The sequence below is a fragment of the Seriola aureovittata genome, chromosome 1 (genome assembly GCF_021018895.1).
Source record: "Seriola aureovittata isolate HTS-2021-v1 ecotype China chromosome 1, ASM2101889v1, whole genome shotgun sequence".
Lineage (NCBI taxonomy): Eukaryota > Metazoa > Chordata > Actinopteri > Carangiformes > Carangidae > Seriola > Seriola aureovittata.
Window position 1 is genome coordinate 9,787,340 of NC_079364.1, and position 23,452 is coordinate 9,810,791.

A 23,452-nucleotide genomic window follows, 5' to 3' on the forward strand; every position below is an offset into this window, starting at 1 on the left:
TCTGACGAAGGCTTCACGCTGAAATGTGTCAGCAGTTTTATCAGTCAATTTGTGTCAGTTTTTTGCTCATTCATGTTTTTCCTGACTTGGTTTTGAGGAAACAAACATTCTACTGCCGGCTGCCTACTGGACACTTGAAATGTGAGAATTTAGGCTGTCTTTTGTACTGGACGGATGAGACTCTGTTTTCCAAGGCTGCTGTTAACAATCCCTCCAATGATAATGTTATCTTGATCATGTGCCCGTGGTAATATGAAGAAGTACTGAAGTGCTTCCAGAGGTTGTGTCCTTGGAAATGTTGATGTGTCATGAATCAGAACACGATAATGGCCGTTTTCACACTTATAAGCATTTAACATATTAACTCAGCTGGCGTTTGGCAAGAGGAAAATGTCACAGAAACTGATGTGCTAGGTCAAAAAAGTTTAAGGGAGATACAGAAACCAAATTTGAAATAAAAGCCAAGCTGAGGTTGAACATCTGGTCTACGTGAGACGTTATGAATGTCTCTTTTAGTTTGCGGGGCGTCTGGGACACTACATGTTGGTCCCATTGAAACTATATGTATGACTCAGAGAACCCAAAACATCATTGATAGAGTAACTATTGTTCAAGAGGTTTCCTGTTATGGTCTCATGTATTACATGATGGAACATATCTGTCTTCTGTTTTTACAACTTTGTACAAAAAATTGTCAAAGAAGCAATAAGCGATTTTCTTGTGGTTTATTTTCCAGACACTTAACAGTTTTTATTCATCATGAGAGAGGTGCTAGTGGTCACATTTTGCTGTCATTACTGCTTTACAAAATACACTCTTTAGTCTTGTTGTGACACGTTTATTTTTGACCTTGGAATCAGCAGTTGAGAAAACAATCCTGCCACAAGGTCCATTCATGTCGCAGTGATCCTCAGTATATGGAGTTTGCCTGTTGTGATATGATCAAAAGCTCCATAACAAACACTAATGGATGTGAATTCCTCAAAATTCTTAGCACTGGACCAACTACGTCTGCTTAAGATCATATGATATGATTGAAAAACTGAGAGACTTTGCTTTGTCAGTTTGTCTCTTTTTTTAGGCTTTAAGGCAGCTGGAATTCAACTGAATACAAAACCCAGTGTGTGTAGTGGCTTTTTCTAAACCGTTAAACCATTTTAAATATAACAAGCTAATAAATCATTTAATATAGATTTTTTTTAGCTAGCAAAATGGCTCCAGGAATGGCACTGTCCATTGGCTGGTCAGTCTTTCACTCTGGTCCAGACTGAAATATCTCAATAACTGTTACTGTAGATGGATTGTCATCAGAGTTTGTGCAAACATTCACGGTGCCCAGAGGATGAATGCTACTGGTTTTCATAACTCTTTGATCCCTGCCATGTGCAGATCTACATGGCACCTTACGGTGATAACTGTGCCTTCATCGAGTCAACATTTTTTTTCTTTGCTCAGTACTTTGCTTCACTAAATATCGGAAAATCAATGACATTCCCATTAGCCAACTGTACTTTGTTTTTCAATAATTAGCAGTTGTTAGCATACTAACAAGCGCTATCATGTTAAACATTAAATTCAAACAAACCTAAACATGTTAGCATTGTCACTGTGACTCTTAACCTTGTTTAAAACTGAAACTATATGTTTTGAATCAGTTAAAGATGTATGACTGTTGTGAATGAGGGGCTTGGGACTAAGTGTCATGGACAGTGTAGGGAAGTCGGAAACTATGAGGAGACGAACAAACACATTGCTGGTTTTGGTTGTCATGAGTCATTTTTTAACAATAGAGAAAATTTAGAGCAACACCAGATTTATATACCAGACCTTGTTGTTAGCATGCTAACACAGTAACCTAAGATCGTGAAGATGGTTTACATTACATTACATTGTCCTTGTCAGTATATTAACTTTAGCATTTAGCTCAAAGCACGGCTGTTGACATACTGTTTTCCTGACCTACATGTGCAGGAGTTTTTTTTTTGTTTTGTTTTTTTTTTTCAGGTGAAGTACTTCTGTTTGTAGGAAGAACTTAACTTGTAAATATGTATGAAATGTTTTAATGAGCTGAAATATAATATTTAACAGCTAAGAGAAAAAAATCCACTGTATTTGCCGATCTTTATGTTGCTCCTAAAGCCATAAGGCTGCACAATGCCTGCATGAGGTTATAGGCTGAGCTACAGACATAAGTCGTCTTACTGTGCGGTCCCCCTCTGTGTCAACCCAGAAAACAACATTTCTCTGTAGCCATTTCTCTGTACCCAGACACCCTTGCTCCCACAAAACAACTGTTGCCTTGGTAACCAGTAAAGTAGGGCACAATCACTGACCAGCAGGAAGTGTGGAGCATTTCAGGTTAATGAGAGCGTCCATGTGGGAAGGGGTGTGTGCACAGCAGGAGGGAGACCTCTGCGTCATTCTGACAAAGGGGTTTTCCTTGGGTTTATGACAGTGGGAATATTGTTCCAGTGTTATCCTGCTAGTACATACAGTATCACGCTATTCGGTCAGTTTTATAAACAGGATACTTTCTGTTTTCCTGTCTGCACCCTGTATAATTTCTTCCGTCCATTGTGTGAAGTACCTGTGAAGTATTTCCACATACCAAAATATAAATATAACAAGGTATTTAATTCAATCTAATGGGATAATTTCATGTTACAAATTTCACTTATTTCACATAATTCTCAACTATGACAACTAATTTGAGGCTTTTATACTGATCAAATGAACCTTCTCATCCTGCTGAATTTCAAGTGTTTTTTTGTTTTTTTTTCAGTCTTTCAGAATTTCCAACAAGGTTTTACTGCAGTGGAAGAATGAGTTTTCCCACTAGCAAAATAATTCACTTAACAAAACAGAAATGTAAGACAGAGTTTTTGACTAAGATGGATGCACATATTACAGTTTGGTTCTCAGTAGGATTCTGATGTAATCCAAAATTTCCTCCAAGGAGCTGTGTCTGAGATGTTTCTGAAAGAGGGCTGATTGCAGGTCACTCACGTTTTCCACTGTAATCTATCAAACTAAGGTTGTAAGTGTTGCAATATTGAGTATATACAGCCTGGATCAGAGACTGTGGTAGGAAATGGCCTGCAGCCAGTTTGGCTCGACTGCAGGTCAGTGAATATGTTTGTTGCGTGCTGATCTTGGACCTGAGCTGCAGCCCACAAACACACACACACACACATACAGCCTGGCTTTGCTGTAGTTGTGAGGACACAGTAGATTAAAACTTTTTTCTCGTAGAATTATGTAACTCTTACCGTAAAACAGCAGATATTTATTTTTTTGCCCACTTGGAAGCAGCATAACAAGCTTTAAACTCATCATTATCTCATTATCTCCTTATTAGTTGATATTGCAAATGTATTTGCTAACAGTATTACATCCAGCACACAATGCATAACAATTGGATTTATTGGGGCATCTGGCCACAATGAATGTTCAGTCCTCAGTATACTAAACTGAAGTTTAATGGTCAAACAGTGTCTGAAATCTCTTCCTCTGACACCGCAGGACAGAGCAGCAGTTTCAGACATGTGGGGATCAACACAGAAAGACCCGTATCTCTCAGACAGGGGCAGAAAAAAACCCCTTATCGCTCATAGAGGTTTTTCAATAAGGATGCTGTGATCTACAGTGTCAAAAGCAGCACCAGCAAAACAAAAATAAACCCTGCATGCAATGAGGAATGAACAAAATGTGCTCTCAGCTTGAAATGTCTTCAGCAGCATGTCAAGAGTATAGGTCTTTGCAAGTACAGACAAACACACACGCACTCTCTCATCCACACACACACACACACACACACACACACACACTCACACACACACACACACACAGGCACAGTGGCCTAACTTCTTGGTTTTGGCAGGTTGTCAACATTATCTCCATCTCTCTTTCTCTTTCCCCCCCATTCCCAGCTGTTCACATCTATCAAGACTGCACTCATTACCAGCAGGCAATTAAGGGTCTGGACTGAAGGTATTGTACTGAATCCTATTCAAACACAGGCACCCACCCACACAGACACAGACGTTGAATGTAGTGTTTGTGTTCAGGCAGAGCAGCAGTGTAATCAGTCATGCTGCTGCAATACCCTTACCATGATTTGCCTTCAGCAGGATCATACTGAAATCTACAGAGGCTCCTTATCTGCCAAACTGTTGCATTAAAAAAAAAATCTCACCACCTTGTTCTGTCGGACTAGAACTGAAAGTGCAGCTCACTGGGACCCGTTCCATCATAATATCAGGAGACACCCTCTATCTCAGTTATTAAAGGACGCAGAGCAAGTGCAGAGGGATTGGACAGAATGAACTGTAGATGATTAACAGGTGATGACATGAGGACTGGCTGCATGCAATTTTGTGTTACTGTGACTCACATAGCCTGTGTGTGTGTGTGTGTGTGTGTGTGTGTGTGTGTGTGTGTGTGTGTGTGTGTGTGTGTGTGTGTGTGTAGTTCAGTTTTTACATTACAGTTACTCACCTCAACAGCGCAACATGAATTTGACATTTTGTGGATCAGCTTTTTTGCTGTCTTACCCAGAGTTTGATTGGTGGGTTGATATTAATGTAGTCTTTGTGTGTTCAGTGAAAGGACCGGTCGCGTTAGCTTGGTGCAGGGTCTGGCGTTGTGCGGAGGTGGTTAGTCCTGCAACTCCAAAGTTGTCTAATTTACATACTGTATACTAATGTTAGCTGCTGGCAAACCTACAGGAAAATGGTGATGGATAGCAGTGGAGGAACGTAACAAAGCACATGAAAGTACTGAATTTCTGTATAGTTTTGAGGTACTTGTATTTTACTAGAGTACTTGGATTGTATGCTACTTTGTACTTCTATTACAAAACATTTCAAAGGCAAATACTATACTTTTTACTGCACAACATTTATAGTTGTTGTAGTTACTTTCCAGATAAAGGTTTTACATTAAAAGGATAATCTTATAAATACAATGTAGTGCAATTGTTCTTCAGCCTTCTTGGCTTGTAGTTGGAGCTTCTGGTTGCATGTCAGATGTCTGAGTTTTTAGCAGTTCCACTGAAAAGAAAATTCCCCTCTAGACTCACATGGTTTCATTTAAATAACTGAGTCCAAAGGGTAAAACAATATCCAACATTTCACAAAAAGGCAGAAAAGCAAAGATTGGAGAAATGAACTTGAACTTCACATGCGGGTGTGCATTCTTTGGAATCGCTTAAAGGAACAGCCCTGAATAACACAAAGGCCGATAATGTAAGGAGTAATGTAACTAATCATTTTTGCTTTTGAGTCGTTAGTAATGTAATTATTATTCTCAGTGTAATATGTGACAAGTAATTTATTTGATTTTTCAAGATTCTCACCCACCACTGGAGGCATCTGTTTTGCATTTACACGTTGTGAAATGTGTAAATCAAATTTTCCTTGTGGGATGATAATGTACTGAACTGGACTCATGCCAGGACACAAAGTGCAACTGAGTGGGAAATAAATTAGTGACAGTGGGAGCTTCATATTTTATGGGGGAAGTGTCATTTAGTGACATATAGAAACCATACTGTAAAGGCAAGTTATAGTTTCTCTCATTCTCCCCCTTTGTTTTTCTCTCCATCACTCTCTTTTTCCCATGTCCACCGGCTGTACTCTGAGAGACCCGGCCAGCATAGTTTGACCATAAACGGGCATTTGGAGAGGGCTGAGCTACACTCAAACATAACATGCAGATGCACATATACAGATGACAAACAACAGAAAAATGAGACCGGTTTAAGATTTCAGAGTTTGACATGCAAAATCCACCTGCTCCTTTTAGGAAATAAAAACATGCTACCCATAATCTTGGCAGCTCAGACTCTGTGTGATAAGCCTTAAATCTAATTTATCTTCTGCTTAATAAAGAAGTCACTATGCTAAGTGTCAATTCAGCTCAGTGTCTGAGCAGTTTAAGTGCTGTGAAGCAACTGTGCTGGACAGTTTAACAGCAATACCACAAACCACAACACATGCACGCACTTTGGCATATCCATGCTGATCTCCCTGTGTTGCTGCCAAGATGGACTCAGTGTAGCAGCTGTGTCTCCATGCTTTTAAATGTAGACATGTGTGTTAGATTAAAGTGGACAGGAACCTCAGAAAATACACCAGTGACAGTCAAACACAAAAAGAAAGGATAACATGAAGATGGAACAAATATGAAGAGAAGTGGTGGAGGAGAAAGGGAAGCTGGTCAGAGAAAATGTGAGAGAGGAGGGAGGGGGGACAGAGGAGAAGGGAGCTTGAAAGCCAAAACTGGATGAAGTTTTGTTCAAATCACATCTACTGCTGCCCTTTGGCAACAGTACAAGTCATTCCTCTGTGTATCTGCGTGTGGATGTGTCGAGGTTATTCATATGTGAACCATTAGGATGCACCTTATGATCGGAGGAGGAACAGGAAAGACAGAGGCTTCACTACAACAGCAGAAGTATGTTTTGGTAAGGAAATGACAGTTTTTGACTTGCACAGTGTGTGACATGAGTTGCCCTCCGGTTGTGTGTGTTCTGTTTGTGCGAGACAGAGAGACAAAGACCACGTGTTCACATGAGAGTATGTGCACTCACATGTTCATATGTAAGACATGCTGCTAAGGGGCTGAGGGAACGGGCGTGGTTGTTTCTGGGCTCTGGCCTGCTTTGGTTTCATCGGAAACAGCAGGAAACAGCTTTTGGTTCTCAGACGGGATGGTGACGACTCAAATCAAAAACAGATCTCACTTTTGATAATAACTATGTCTTTCTTTCCCCCAGCCATCATAAATCCTTCTTCATATCTCAGAGACTTTTTGACTTTTTGTCAGTGAGAAAAGTTGCAGAACCTTCACTCATTCAGTTTTTAAACAGCAGACGGTTTCATCAAACAGCTGTAATCCTGCACATTCACTTGCATAGAACCAACAGCCTCATTGTTTAATTCAGGTGAAGATTTTTTAAATCATATTTAATCAACAATCAAATGAAAATGCAGTAATCATTTCATCATTTTTTTAAATTGTTTTACTAACACAGCCAGCAGACATGGAGCAACTGCATTTAGTGAGTTTTGTTTCTGGCCAGTATTCACAACATTCACTGTCCTTTGAGCTCTGTTTTGGTCTCCACCAAGCCCTGAGGAATATAACTTATTTAGCTGCAAAATACTCCATTATGTTCACTCACTGTAGTCGCTAACTTTGTCTGTCTGCCATGTTGTGCTGGGCAGGTAATGTACAGCAGGTTGATGAGAGCTTGAAAGCAGCTACCTGCTGATGGAAACAGCGTTGATGAGAGCAGAGAGACTGAACGATGCCTTTCACAAAAGGAATTTGTGAGTACGACTTCCATGCAGAGCACGAATAGATCATGTTTCACAAATGATCATTGCTGACAAATTGTATATGTAGTTGCAAGTCCTATAGGGCTCTTAGAAGTATGTTATATATGTACGGTAGCAAGTAACGACTTAGGTTTGACTCTTGAAATATGAAAGATGCTAAAATCATGAGGTGATTATTCTCTGTGGGTTCATTACCACCAGCTCCCCTTTCAAATGACTCATAGTCACTTGATCCGTTGTTAATGTGAGAATATTGATTATTGCAGCTTTAAAGTACCTTATTTTTCTCACTTCACACCATCCTGTCTCAGACCATGAAACAGTATTCAGAGAGTAGTCAGAGCTCTGCTTATTTTATTAGTTCTAACCATATTCCAACATAATAGGTTTTCTTTCAGTGGTTTTCTTTCTTTCGCAGTGTAAACAACCGATCATGTGCTGGTTGTCATTCAGTGACACAGCCCACCCGTGTTTGGTGGACTGTACTTTGGTCATGGTGGGATGGCGTGTGGGCAGGAATGGGAACATCTGGATCTGAAATGAAACTCGGACACTTACTGTCAAAGAGCCAACAACAATCTGCCTGCCAGTAAAACTAGGATGGATATCCATTAGATCTACTAGCCTGGGAATATGGACACACACACACACACACACACACACACACACACACAACACACACACACACACACACACACACACACACACACATAAAAGAATGGATAAGGGTGTTCACAATATTTCATAAGTTTCTTTATTTTCACACATTTCACAGATTTTCTCTAGAGGAAATAAATTCACATTTGAACCAAATATATGAGGACACATTTTGCTGTTGCAGAACAAATATGCTCAGCCTCACATGACCCACTCCACTGTTTATAAATCATGGTGTGCATGACAAACAGCATAAAGTATGTTGTCACTGGTCTCCTGCTGTCTGCTTCTCACAGAGGAGCATAGATACCCCATGAGACAGTGCCCTCCACCCCACTAATAACTTCACAATACACTCCAAAGACAACAAGGAGTTACACATTACATTATCAATGTTGTCATCTAGTCACCAAACTTTGATTCCAAGTAATTAATTCAAGTCCAAGAAACAATATTCAACTCCAAATCACTTAGAGAGCTAATCCATAATCCATGATAGAAATAGGATTCATTAAAGAGAGTTCAGAGTTCAATTTTATGGCAATCTGAAAAGTCAGGGGATCACCAAAGGCGTATAGGGTTCATCTTCCGAGGACCATGAGTGACTATAAAATGTTATACCAATCCATCTAGTAGATATTGAGATATTTCACAGGAAAACTGAGAACTTTGACCTACTGGTGGCGCTAAAGGAAAATTTGGGGGACCACTGAAGTCAACAGGATTCATTCTCTGAGGGCCATGAACATGTTTACAATATTTCATTGGAATAAATGTGATAGTTGTAGAGTGATGCCGGTGCTGGGGCTAAAAACGATGATTAAAACAACCCAGAAAAGTGACTGATGACGTACTGAAGAATAGTTACTGGTGTGTGTTATTATGCATTGTGCAGAGGAAACGATTGACCCAGAATGAGGGTCCCTCAGGTTCACAGTTCTCCACTTGAGTTTTCAGACTATCACCTAAGGGGTAGTTAACAAGGACGTGTTAAGTCACTAAGAGCACAGCACAAGACTTTGCAGGGGATGGGTGGTTCATACACAGACAAACATTTGACGCAGAGGAGAGACTGATGAGTAACATTTGCTTTTGACTGTGGTAACAGTATTTGAGGATTTTTTTCCCCCCTGAATTTGGTTCAAAACCGCAGTTTGGCACAGATATGACATCATCTCTGACTGTATGGATTTCCCCATGATTTAGGTCATTATTACACTTCGATAGAAATATACAGTGAATATAAAAAGTCTACACACCCCTGTTCAAATGCCAGGTTTTCGTTATGTAAAAAAATGACAGCAAGACAAATAATTTCACAACTTTTTCCACCTTTAATGTGACCTATAACCTGTACAATGCAATTGAAAAACAAACTGAAACCTTTAAAGGGGAAAAATATAAAATAAAAAACTTAAAAGAACGAGGTTGCATAAATATGCACACCCTTAAACTAATACTTTGTTACAGCACCTTTGGCTTTTAGTACAGCACTCAGTCTTTTTGGGTAGGAGCCTATCAGCGTGGCACATCTTGATGTGGCAATATTTGCCCACTCTTCTTTGCAAAACTGCTCCAAATCTGACAGATTGCGAGGGCATCTCCTGTGCACAGCCCCCTTCAGATCACCCCACAGAAGTTTGATGGGATTCAGGTCTGGACTCTTGCTGGGCCATTCCAAAGCCTCAATCTCATTCCGGTGAAGCCATTCTTTGGTTGATTTAGATGTGTGCTTTGGGTCATTGTCATGCTGAAAGATGAAGTTCCTTTTCATCTTCATCTTTCTAACAGAAGGCCGAAGGTTTTGTGCCAACACTGACTGGTATTTGGAACTGCTCATAATTCCCTCCACCCTGACTAAGGCCCCAGTTCCAGCTGAAGAAAAACAGCCCCAAAGCATGATGCTGCCACCACCATACTTCACTGTAGGTGTGGTGTTCTTTTGGTGATGAGCAGTGTTGTTTCTGCGCCAAATATACGGTACCTTTTCGAATTATGTCCAAAAAGTTCAACCTTGGTTTCATCAGACCATAACACATTTTCCCACATGCGTTTGGGAGATTTCATATGTGTTTTTGCAAAATCAAGCCAGGCTTTGATGTTTTTCTTTGTAAGATAAGGCTTCTGTCTTGCCACCCTACCCCATAGCCCAGACATATGAAGAAGACGGGAGATTGTTGTCACATGTACTACACAGCCAGTACTTGCCAGAAATTCCTGCAGCTCCTTCAGTGTTGCTGTCGGCCTCTTGGCAGCCTCCCTGACCAGTTTTCTTCTCATCTTATCATCAATTTTGGAAGGACATCCTGTTCTTGGTAATGTCACTGTTGTGCCATATTTTCTCCACTTGATGATGACGGTGCAACCACATTATCTCAGTTGTTTATTTTTACTTTACCTCCGTGAAAGATTTCTGTTTTTCAATTGCGTTGTACAGGTTATAAGTCACATTAAAGGTGGAAAATGTTGTGAAATTATTTTTCTTGATGTAATTTTTTTACAGGACAAAAACCTGGCATTTGAACAGGGGTATGTAGACTTTTTATATCCACTGTACATACCTGCACATTGCAGTATATAAGGACTCTGAAGGGGACTGGAGCCAAAAAACCTTGATCGGGACATCCTTAGTTTGTAGACATTTCAGGGTGGACCCTCAGAGGACACATGTTTCTGCACCATCACCCAGTATACACACACACACACACACACACACACACACACACACACAATCAAAAATGAATCAGCCAGAGTGTGTGGGGCAGTTTATTGTGCATCTGTTTCTGTACAAAGACCAAATCAAATGCCTCCATGAGCTCATTAAGGGAGTTCTGGTTTCACAGAGAACTGGGATCACTGCCAGAAGAATACTGCGACACACCATTTATCATCTATAGAAACTCCCCCATCGCATGAACCCATCCTCCCATATTAAAGCTACATACCTTCCTTCATCCTTATCTTGTTTTATCTTCTTCACTTTTCATTTTGCTCTTATATGTTTTCAACCTATAATGATTTATGAAGAAACACACAATGATTTATAATGATTTGTGTTTCTCTTTCTTTCTTCTGTCGTCAGTCTTCACACTTGTGCCCCCTGTTGGGGCCCTCTTCCTTTTTAAGGAAAGTACTTCCTCTTATGAACTTTGGCATGGACAATTTCAGGGTCAGATATGGGACAGCTATTCCTCAAATTTTGTAATGTCCAATGGTATTCATGAAGTATAAAGTTTTCAGAATATGTAAAAATCTTTTGTATGTTAATTGCCACGTTTTTCCTTCCCCTGAGCAGATTTTCTACAAACATAACATGATAACATGGACTATTCTTCTTTGAACTAAGCCTTTAGCAGAGTACTTGAGTGCATTACCTTGTGCCTGCATGCTAACTACTGTAGGTACTCTGTGATTAGCCTCTCCCAGTTTGTCTTGTCACTTTAACACACTGGGCCTCTGAGCCAAACTAAATGACAGAGTAGAGATTTATTTGTTTGTTTGTTTGTTTATTTTCACAATACAAAATACCAAAAAACAACCATATTAAGTGCAATAAACACAAACTCCAAGGACTAATTCAGGAAAAGGAGAAAGAATAAATCTCGAGAATACTGCACACCATAACATCCAAGTATGCTTCACATGTGCTTAACACATTATTTCAATCTTAAGTGACCATCGCACGATGAGTAAAAGGGTTGAGGTCTTGTTTAAGCTGTGAGGTATTAATGTTCAAGTGCTGGCGTAAACTGTACTGTTCATCAAATCATGAACTGTGAGCCAGAGAGGTAATGAGAGTCCTTCCAGATGTTGCTCTCTCCAAAGTTAGAGGTCCTCCTCTTGCACTGACGGCAGCGCCTGTACTGTGCAAGCTTATCTACAAGGAGCTGACCAGCAGACCTGACCACATGGAGACAGAATAAAGAATGAAAGAATAAACAAATGATGCGTGCATCTCTGTAGGCAAGTCAGTAATGAAGTGCATCATCGCAGGTTTATCACGAGCGAAAGAGTGTTGTTCAAATTCTGACGGCAATAACAGAAAAGCTCATTCCTTACCAGAAATCATGAGATAATTTATTCAACAAGAAACCAATGTGCACAGTGTGTTGTAGCCTTTCAAAGTTTAATAGTCAGTTGTTTCCATTGTAACCAAGTGACTGTTATTGCATGTTTAATGCTTATCAGACTAAATGCCAAATTTTGTGTGGTTGATCAGCAACCTATTACCAGCTTGAATTAATGAATTAATGTAAATGTGTTGGTGAGTGCTGATGGAGGCTAAAGGTGAGCCTACATCCACACACCTCAGGAAGCGCCTCTCGTCTTCCTCTTGTTGGTGCTTGAGCTTCACACTGCGACTCCACTCATCCTCCAATGACTTACTAATGTCTCGCTTCTTCTCAAAGCGATTAATGCGGTCAAGTATTAGTCTGGAGAGAAAACATAGGCAGAGAGAGACAAACTATCACAGAAAACAAAATGCTTTGGACAAAGACTGCTGCTTTTCTTTCTCCATACCCTCATTATTATCAGTTTCTTTAATTTCCCCTTTCCTATACTCACTCTGTTTTGTTGTGTTTGAGCATTTCTCTCTCTTTCTCCAGCTGTGCCTGGCGGCTGTGCATTTCTGCCTTTTTCCTCTGAGCAGCAACACCGACATTTACTTGGAATAGCTGCAAGTATATAGAATAACATCACATCAACTTCAGCATGTGGCAGACCAGTTTAAAAACAAGACATGCAGTAATGGTTCCGAGAATATTTGTCGGCCTGGCAACCAAAAAAAAAAAGAAAAGAACAATTAAAAACAGGTGGAAAATAACTAAGTATCTACTGATTTATGTGTAGAGCTGTAGTAGCTGCTTTGCAGGTAATAAAGGATACGATCAACAAATAAAATAAGATGCATTTTTATAGTTAAATTAATGCATTAATAATATGAATCCAATAATATAATATATAGTAATATAATGTCTCAGAGGGATGATTCTGCATCAGTGAATACTGATGATATATGATATGAATAATTTACTATTGATGCTTTTGCTACATTTTGCTGATAATACTTCTGTACTTGTCCTTAAGTAAAGGTAAGGTTCTGCAAAAAAAAATTCAGAGACTTTAAATATAATTAAACAACTATGTTTATGGTTATTTCTGCAGTGGCTGCAGTAAGAAACAGATGTGACCTTCTGCGCCCTCTCGCGGCCCTCTGCGCTGCTGGCTGCTGTGTCACAGCGGCTGAACCAAGAGTTGTCAGCCTGGCACTCTGGAGGGTCTGTGCACTTCTTATCCCCCATCTACAGGACAGAACGCACTCAGTCAGTTCCCGACCTACAACTTCAAAGCAAAGCTAAATGACAATTTTGTTGCTGGCACCCTTTGTTGATAAAATTATTGAGAAATTCTTCCTGAAATGAATGTATACATGATTGTTACTTTGAAGTAGAGGTGCACACACCACCTGTGCATACTGAACATAGAACTGCTGCTGTTTGCTGGCAGGGATGCAAACCCTCCGCACTATTCCACTGATTTAGCATTGAACTGCTCTAACACTGTAGGCCCTATCTTTTTTTTAAGAAAAGATGTTTTTAATTCCATGCATTCTTCTTTCTTTTTAAAACCTGCCATCTATATTACCCAAAATGCAACTGTTGGAGATTTGAGTGATTTATGCTAGCAGTAGCTAAAGTAGCCTTGGGCTGCCTCAAGCAGAGATGAAGAGTGAGCTACAGAGGTCTAGTAAGTGCTCACTCAAGTAACATCACTCGTACCATCACTTGTGAAATTTCACATAGCTGCTGCACCTCTGGAGCCACAAAACACTTACAACTTATCAAAGCATATGCAGTTGTACTCCGCAAGACCTGTAAACAGACTTTAGTGTCTAAAACCTGCAGAATTCTCCTTTAAAAAAAACGAATGACAAAAAGAGAAAGGTTGATGCTGAATGCAGGTGGGGGCTTACTGAATATTTCTTTGATGAAGTAGTGGTGGTAAAACCACGTGTCGATCCAAACGATTATTGAAATTTAACGCGTCAACGTACAGGTTCTCTCTTACAGATGTGTCAGCTGTGCTGCACGAAGAACATAGAACTTAATATTTTCTGTGACAGGCCATAAGATGTACAGTAACTTGTTTGGCACACAACACCTTGGCCGATGACAATATGCTGTGGCTTGTGAGATAAAAAAAAAACACGTGAAACCGGCTTTAAGAGCAAGGGCAGCCTGCCTGACAGGCAGGATGGGCAGTGGTCTTTGCTGCCTTCCTTTGACCTATGACCTTCCTCATCCTAAACAACACAACAGCACATTTCTAACAAGCTTGAGCTCATGTTGATGTGGCATTGTGCAGAAATCAGTAGCATCAGAGAAAAACACAGAAAGGGACAAAATCATTTCAGTATAAGATCTCAATTCACCTAAAATATATCTTTTAAAGCCACTTAACACCAGAGTTAAACATTTTAATGAAACCAATTACCATGTATTCTCCATAACCACATGCAGTGTTATTTAAACATGTTAGAAATTCAAGAACACTTATAACCTGATGAAAATTAATTTTGTAACATCATTGTTTGTGTCAGTATGCCACTTCTGTGAAGTAGCTTGGGATCATGGGAGTTGTTGTCTTCATCACATTTCTGAAACCGTACAAAGACTTCAACAACAGCCTTTGCAAAATCTCGAGTCTGGAAATCAACTTTTAAAGTATTTTCTTGCCTGAGTGTCCAGAGCCGTCTTGTAATGCTTAGTTCTCTCTTGTTTCTGTTGGAGGTGCTGGGCCTTCTTCAAAGCTATCCTAAAACACACACATATACACCATATCATATGCTAGTTATCACAACAGATGATTATTTCAAATGCCTGAGCAGTACCGCTGTTGCAGACTCACTCCTGGACCAGCTGGACCTGGTCTAGATGCTCCATTAGGAGACGGTTCTGCTGGTCCTGAGCCTCATGTTGCCGCCGGCTCTCTATCTGGCTCTGAAGATCGTTCATATAACGATGCTGCTGAATCCTCTTTGCAGGAGTGAGGGGCCGAGCCGGGAAGATAAATGAAGTCTAAGCAGCCCAGAGAAGACAATTCATTTTAACAAGGCACTGTTACACTAGAAAGATACAGAGAGTGACGAGAACTGTACAGTGGGATTTAATGCTTTTAAAGTAGTCTTTGAGATTTTCATGAATTCAGACCCTGTTTTTGATACCATGTATGGACAGCTTTTTTTTTATGCAGTAGCGATTTAATGTATTAACATTCAGTAAGTACCTCTTTGTATAGTATATTTCATTGTCAGATTTGTTAGGAGTCCACCATTTATACACGTGCAAAGGATTCACGGGAAGTGCACCGCGTAAATTTATCTCAAGGACAATTATTTACTGACTTCTTCATTAAAAATGTGTGTTGGTTTGGCTGCAATGTAAAAACATATGGGTGTTGCTGTTAGCCGCTGAAGAACCATTTGCTTCTGGGACTTGTAGTATTAAATTGCACTTGCTGTTACCACGGTTACCATTGTCTTGCCAAATCAAAGTTTGTACTGAAGGTAATTGCTAAGTTCATAGTAACTACTTGCTAGTTTCAAACTTGTGATTTACTCTGCAAAGAAATGTCTTAGTGTTTAAATAGTAGTAATATGTAAATTGGTTGCTATGAAACATCTCAAGAAAACCTCTCAAGCAATTAAACAAAAAGTTTCTGTAGCACCACTATTACTAAACTGTAATATGACCTTCAAAAGTACCTCACTACCAGCCAAATGTGGGTTATTTGCTTTCATTTATTTCTAGATAGTGAGATGGTGATAAGAGTGAGTGGGAGAATGTCTGATTAAGCTAATCTAACTATTTGAGGTACACTGTGTTTTTCTGTGAAATATAATTTGAAATCTTCTCAGTTCACATCATTATTGGACAGCATTTTTGAAGGGTTGGGTATTATCAGCAACCAAATTAACTATTTTACTCCTCAGTATGTTACAATTATATCTGCCAGGTTGAATGTGTAAATATTAACCAAAAACTAATCTAATACCTGTACCTTATTTTGGTGAAGTTAACACACCATAACTAGGGCAAAGATTGAACTTAGGAACAGCTGGTGAACTGGCTGCAGGTTCTACTCACAGGGTACAGAGGGCAATAAGTCTTCCCTTTCTTCTCTGACATTTGCAGGTTGAATGTAGCAACCTGCTTTGCATGCTCGCGTTGCTCATTCAGCTTTGCCTGCCAGATGGACAAAGAAAATCAAATTCCTTTTATCATCACATTGACTGAAAAAGAGTATTACATATACTCACCTGGGTAAAGTTTTTTTTCAGAGGGCTTTGACCCTTTATTCAATTCTTGGGACGTGCTGATCCGTCTTAGTGGCAGTTTTATTGAACCATGAAATAATATTGCAAAAACAACATGTAAGTTGTTCAGTTTTGAATTATAATTTCCCAAGTGTCCCACACTTCTTTCCCAGTGCGGAAAACAGGATGAACCACCCATACCTCCTCAATTGTTGAGATTTCCTTTTTTGCTTTTACAAGTTGTTATTGTTGTTTTTACTTTGTCTTGACATAATGGTTTCAGTTGTATCTACTGCCTCTGGCTTTGAGGAACCAGCACTTTCTATATATGTTTTCTGATCCCATTTTTTTCTTGATATGAAACAAAAAAAATAAAAAACCCAAGAGCAATCTCAAATCACTTTTACTTTTAATTAACTTGCAGCTGACAGAATGTAATAGGTATTTTAAAAGTTGCCAAAATTAAATAGGAAAAAAAATTATTATTAAGCATTTTACAAACTTTTATGAACATTTTTTACAGTGCTAAAGCCATCGTCCACTTGACCTGCACAATCATAGTTTTGAGCCACACTAGCAGCGTGGCTCTGCCTGTGGGTTGGTCTGCTACTTTGGCCCAGACTCTTGGATGGATTGCCATGAAATTTTGGTTCAGACATTCATGTTCCCATCACTACAAATAACTTTTGGTGATCCCCTGACATTTCATCTTTCATCATTGCACCTGTTAAGAATCAAGATTTAGAATCATTGTTATTTTGAAGCGTGCTAACATTTACCTCATGCAGAGTATGCATGTTGTTGTGTGGCTGTAGACTCTTATTACACACCTGTTCTTCCTCCATGCACTGCTTGTCTCTCTGTTGCTCTTTATTCAGTAAGAGTTTCTCCTGGGCTTTCTCCTCTGCCTGCTGCTGCTCCCTCAGGTACACTGGAACATTTCTTTGGGCTCGCTGCATACACAGGTAGCACAGCTCCTACGAAGAGGCCGCATGAGGTATAATGTAAACGATTTGTGTTTATAGGATTAAAATATATACTGTGGTTATTTTTCTCGGCATTTGAATATAAACATCTTAAACCTGTTATAATGGATGTGGTGGACATGCAAACAGCTGCTTATTTAGATATCAAGCAGACACACACATTTGGAGTTGTGTTTCTGTCCACTTTCTAGCTGTGTTTTATTCTCCACCAACTCCTGAGGGAAATATCAGGCTCTTTAGCTTCTAACTGCGCCACACTGTACGTCAGCTGGTGGCTAACTGTGGGATTTTAGACCTTTTTGTGATGGAAACTGCTGCCTGCTGGAAGTGAAAACAACACCGTGGGAGCAGTGAGACTGAATCACAACAGTGAGTTTGCAGGTGGGAAAGTGTAAACTATGATTCCGATTTGAGAACACCCACAGTTCCCTTCACAGAGACCCGAGCTGCCCTCAAAGCAATTAAAGTTTAAATTTGGCCTTGTCAAGCCTTACTTAAGTTATTTCAAATGTACTGTCATACTCCATCCCTCCTTATTCTGTTTGGTCTCTGGAAGGCTGGAGCCTATCATACCATACACTAGATGAGAGGAGGCCTAATTTCAGTCCATTTCAATCCAGTTTCCCAGTCACTCCACTAGCACAGATTTTATAGACCACTATAAAAACCAGACTAAATCTACACTTACACACCTACAGTACACAGATACATCAATGCACCTGCACTCACCTGTCCAGCACGAGTGTGGCCAGAGCAGCTAACATTCACATGAGGTTCCTCCACTTTGGGAGCGAGCTCTGGCGGGGAGATGGAGGTGGCGGACCTGGGAGTGGAAACGGACACTTTACAACTGTATAATGTACATGAAAGAGAGTGACTCCTTGGCTTGTACTTGAGCAGTTTGGAGTGAAATTATGGTTAGATTATTATATTGCTGTCATGTGACATTTAATCTTAAATAGTATGTGTCAAATCCTTCCTAAAGCTTACTCCATGTAAGATTTTAATGGAAACCAATTAAATAAACTTCTCATTCAAGTTTATTTTGTTTGATTCTATACTGAACTAGGAGACCAGAGCGTCTGAATTTAAATCACCAAATAATTCTCGATGGAAATTTATTTATTTTCTTATTCTAATGATGCACAAGCTGATGCCGATGTCTTGTGTAAAGTTTCATAGTGCTTTTTTGCACCATGAACATGTATTTGAGGTGTAAAGAGGTAGAGGTCTCTAACTGGCACTAATTAAGACTCCTGTAGTTATGGTGACACTGAATATCAGTTAACACCTGCTGGTGACTTAGTGGACTTGTAGCAATATAAAAAATAAACTTCAGATGTCTCCCATTCTCAATATAAGAATTTTGGAAGAAGTGAGGAAATTTTCACCATGACAATTTTCCCAGATTAAAGGTGTGTGTGTGTGTGTGTGTGTGTGTGTGTGTGTGTGTGTGTGTGTGTGTTTGTCTGTACTTGCAAGGATCTATACTCTTGACATGCTGCTGAAGACATTTCAAGCTGAGAGCACATTTTGTTCATTCCTCATTGCATGCAGGGTTTATTTTTGTTTTGCTGGTGCTGCTTTTGACACTGTAGATCACAGCATCCTTATTGAAAAACCCCTATGAGCCCCTGTATGAGAGATATGAGTTTTTCTGTGTTTATCCCCACATGTCTGAAACTGCTGCTCTGTCCTACATACGTGTGTGTGTGTGTGTCTGTGTGTCTGTGTGTCTGTGTGTGTTCAAGTGTGTGGAAGCTCACAGTGCAGGCAGGTGGTGACAGAAGAGGAATCTGTCCCAAAGGTCGTTGTGCATCATTGATGGGACTGGAAGCTGCCTCAGGGCAGTAACAATATAGGACCACCACTGAGCACTCAGCTCTCACTGACCCATCTACCTGCAAACAACAGCCCTGTCCACTGCAAACTGAACCTCTCTACAGAGTGTGTGTGTGTGCATGTCTGTCCGTGTGTTTTTGTCCTGTGTGTGTGTGTGTGTGTGTGTGTGTGTGTGTGTGTGTGTGTGCATGTCTGTCCGTGTGTTTTTGTCCTGTGTGTGTGTGGAGTACTTGTCTGTGGCCTCTACAGGGGGTTTTGGATTCAGTTCTTCAAACAGGCTGACAGCTTTCATCTGGGCAGGCTGCAGTGTCTGATGGGATTTAGATTCTCTCTGTTGGGGAACTTCTGTGGAGACACACAACACTCTGGGTGGGTTCACTGTTCCTAGATGTAACTGCACTCATCTCACTCTTCATTTGAAAGCTCCAAATCTATCAATAATGATTCTGTTAATCTGAACTCTATTCTTCTTTTGCTATATCTCATCTTATGTTACAACCTGTTCTGTTTTTGAATTAAGATTTTATTTTATTGTTTTATTTATTTAGTTTTTGTTGTTTGAGTTTTTTACTTTTCAATAACCACTCCCAGTTGGTAAAATGCCTGGACTAATTAATCACTTATCTAGTCTTTGATTTTTAGCAAAGAGCTGTCTGTTCTTAAACATTGCCAATAGTACATCAAATTGAAAGTAAAAGTGCTCCAACTCATCCTGCTGGTGCAACCAGTTCATCCTGTAGTGCAATGACACAGCTTAAAATAATAGTTTGACGTTTCGGGGAATGAGTTTTCTTGTTAAGTAAGTTTAGCATAAAGCCTGGAAACAGGGAAAACAGCTAGCCTATATGCAGTGGCGCCTTAATGCACAGACTTACAAGGGCTCCGACCAAATAGGATCCTCGCGAGACATGAGTTTTTTGTCTGTTGTTTTTTTTCGTCTGGTGAGACGAGGCTTGTCATCATCATATAAAATGCTCTGCCACTCCTATACTGATCTCCAGTGTAGTGCAGCTATTTCATATACCTATTTTTACCTAGGCATTGTTTGTCCTGGATTGACATTGATGGCCTGCAACCTACTACCATTTTAGGCTACGTAATGTTTTAGTAAATATAATTTATGTGCATTCATAGCACCCTCCTCTAATCCAGACTAGTGCTGGGGGCTGTTTCTTGACTTAGTCCAAGAGGTTAGGTGGTGCAGGACATTGTTTTTTTTTCCAAGTTTGCTCCCCCATTTTAAAACATATGCACTTTACTCATGGTGCAAAATGAATTCTTTCACACCAGCAAACTGTAAACTACTACAGAAACAGTGAGTGCATTTAGATGCACAGCAGCATCCTGGTTATGTTCAGATTTTTGGAGTTTCCTGGTTATGTTTTGTGCCTGTAAACAGCTTGTCCCAGTTTCAGAAACCTGCAGCACTCTGACAGAAACCATGATACTGTGGCATATAAACACCTTATCCGGATTTATGAACCACCTTCATAGTGGCCGAGATGGTGAAAAATCAAGACACACCTGCAGGCACACAATCAAAAACCTGGATACTGTACAGATACTGAATAACCAGATTTTCATGTTCCATGTCAGCGCCGAATATAATCAGAAACAGGCTAAAGCTCAAGCGCTCTCCAAGGTGCTGTTGATGCTGCTGGGAGCAGCTAGGGAGCTATCCATAACGCCCAGGTCCTATAATGTTATACAGCATCCCTGCCTATGTGTATAAAAACCTTCTTCAGTCAAGTAGTGTGAGTGAGTCAATGAGTTTAGAAGTGCCAGTAGATTTTGTATCCTTTGGACAGAGCTAGACAAGCTGTTTCCCCCTCTTCTCAGCGCATGTTAAGATGAGTCACCTGACCTTTCAGCAAGAAACCAAATTAGCCTTATTTTCCAAAGTGACTATGATTACTACTTCTCCAAAGATCGAGAGCAGTTGACACACATTGTCTATATCATAAATAAGAATAACATCATTTCCGACACATCATATTTATTTCAGCCTTTATAGCCACTGCAGCTCCAGCTCAGTCTAACAGTGTGGAAACAAATGTGGGTTTTCTTTACAGAAAGTTGATGAGAGATTTGAAAGGATTTGGATTTGATTCAGTTCTTAATTTAGATTCATTAAAGTGCTATCAAACCCCAACTCTAATTGTGCAAAAGGCTCTTTTACCTCCTGCATTCCTCTGGTCTGGAGCTGGTGACAAGCACCATCCATCTCTGTCACCGGCTTTGTCGTCTGGTTGAGGAGAGCAGACAGTTGGCAGGGAGGTGGGCTTGGCAGTCTGTGGTCGCTGAAGCCTGGACGGTCCACCAGACAGTAAAGAGACACTGCTGCCAGGTCTCTGGAGAGGCAAATGTACCAATGACCTATATGAATACAAACAATACTGTACATTCATTATATGTACTGCAACATGCAAATACACATGCACTTACTTACATTCTTATAGGCTAACAGCAGCCTACCAGTTCCATCCATGGCATTAATAAAATCGCTGTTGAATTTCATCCGGACCTTTTGAAGCACATCAAACAAGATTAGACTTCATGAAAAACCAGCTGTCACAGTCCACAATATCAATCACAGCTTAAGGAATACAGTACGAGCGGCCGTGCCACCTTGTTGTTCTTAAAAGACAGAACTCCGATTCCCTGGAAGGTGATAAACACGTTTTGCTCCGAGGCCAAAGCTCTGAAGAGGAGCAGAAGAGTTTCTCTAACGCAGCCCTCCACTACGTCTCGACTGAAAGGACCCTCTTGTGACACAGCTGCAAAGTTTAGCTGCACCACTGGAAGGTGTGTTGCTGCAAGGGGACACACACACACACACACAAATCCTCATTGTCTGATCCACCCTCATAGCTTATATTTTTTTATCAGTGCAGTTATGATTCTCCAGCATTTCATCCTTTCTCCTGTTTTTACTGAATTTTCCTGATCTGTTTATCTTTTATCTGCATAAGTAAGTTTGTTTTCCACTGCAACAGTTCACTAACTCAAGTTAGTCAGAAAAGTCAAAGAAATGTTTAACATTTTGGTATACACACGGATTTGCCTCCATTCAAGATATGAGAAAATTGATACTGCACAAAGTTCAACACTAAATGTGAAGCTTCTATAAACTACTACTGCTGTAAAATGGTGATTTGCCCTTTTTTTAATACATATTTGTACAAAATGATCAAACAAGATATAACTATAAACTATTTACTGTGTTTGGCCACCAAATAGTCTCATACAGAACTGTCCATTTCCCCCTTTTTTTAGTCTTTGTGGTAACCTAAGCTAACCAGCAGTAGCTTCGTATTTAATCAGTCTTCTCATCTAATTCCTAAGAAAGCAAATAAGCATTTGAATTCTAACCCAACTAGCCTATACGGTTAGCCTATAGCCTATTCCTGTAGGGCCTATATACCCTTATAATATCATACCAACATACATTCATATTGTTTTTGTTTGAAAATGTGTTCACCTGCAGCCAGTGGTCTGGTCTGCTTTAAACCCAGAGACTGAACCAGTTTCCCAGCCAGGAGGAAGATGGGTCGTTGGATCACTGTGAACTTGTTTCCTAGGTCCAGCTTTTGCTGAGAGAAGGTGAAAGTCCCCAGTCCTGCCAGGTGGACCCCCTATTACAAAAGATTAATCAATTACAGATTATAGATAGATAGATAGATAGATAGATAGATAGATAGATAGATAGATAGATAGATAGATAGATAGATAGTAACCTTCTGTAACGTCATCTGTCGTTCAGTGTAGGCGGATACTTCAGCCCAAATACAGTCAATATCTGAAAAACAGTAAACGTGCACTTTATCAGCAGTGTATAATAAACTACCAGCAGCTGAATAAACAGTTAATCTCTCTGTCACATAAACACTTTTGTCCGACCGTTTTCGGAGAGCTGCGATATTGTGGGTAAAGTCCGCCTGTCCGGAGTTTCTGACACCAGCTGCAATATATTAGTCATATCTGTTTATTAAGAAAACTCCTCAGAGGGTGAAAAACAAAACGTTTTTGCAAATCGCCTCCACTTCCCGCTCGGCTGCAAATACCAGAGATAAGGACAAACACTTGAGCGCCTGGTTACCTCACGCGTTCCCGTAGCCGGGTTTCCAGCGAGAAGAGAGTTCGAGTTTCATCCGGATATTGTCATCATTATAATGGAGAACGACTGAAAGCTATGCATGGTCAACTATTTAACAGATTGAAATAAGTAAAAAAGAAAAGTAAAACATTTGAATAGGCTAATAAATCAAAAACAATTATTAAAAACATGAATAACCATAATGGTATCA

At 40.0% G+C, this 23,452-nt stretch overlaps 1 protein-coding gene and 1 long non-coding RNA gene across 3 annotated transcripts; one reads left to right on the forward strand and one right to left on the reverse strand.

Moving 5' to 3' along the window:
- The first annotated feature begins 6,169 nt into the window (after positions 1-6,169).
- On the forward strand, positions 6,170-13,254 carry LOC130174169 (uncharacterized). Of its 2 annotated transcripts, none has more exons than XR_008828553.1 (3): positions 6,170-6,466; positions 7,230-7,334; positions 13,167-13,254. It is a non-coding gene; the product is annotated as an uncharacterized LOC130174169 (long non-coding RNA). The 2 variants fall into 2 exon arrangements; XR_008828552.1 differs by lacking the exon at positions 13,167-13,254 and adding an exon at positions 7,762-8,006.
- LOC130174152 (coiled-coil domain-containing protein 81-like) lies at positions 10,713-23,255 on the reverse strand. The gene is made up of 16 exons (XM_056383777.1): positions 23,046-23,255; positions 22,883-22,944; positions 22,627-22,780; positions 21,774-21,958; positions 21,595-21,669; positions 21,325-21,496; positions 19,376-19,490; positions 18,033-18,126; positions 17,148-17,294; positions 16,148-16,246; positions 14,910-15,079; positions 14,738-14,816; positions 13,193-13,303; positions 12,567-12,676; positions 12,308-12,433; positions 10,713-11,900 (listed from the first exon to the last, which is right to left on the reverse strand). Exons 1-16 carry the CDS (start codon positions 23,122-23,124, stop codon positions 11,762-11,764), a joined length of 1,917 nt encoding a protein of 638 aa, XP_056239752.1. The 5' UTR covers positions 23,125-23,255; the 3' UTR covers positions 10,713-11,761.
- Between the last annotated feature and the right edge of the window lie 197 nt (positions 23,256-23,452).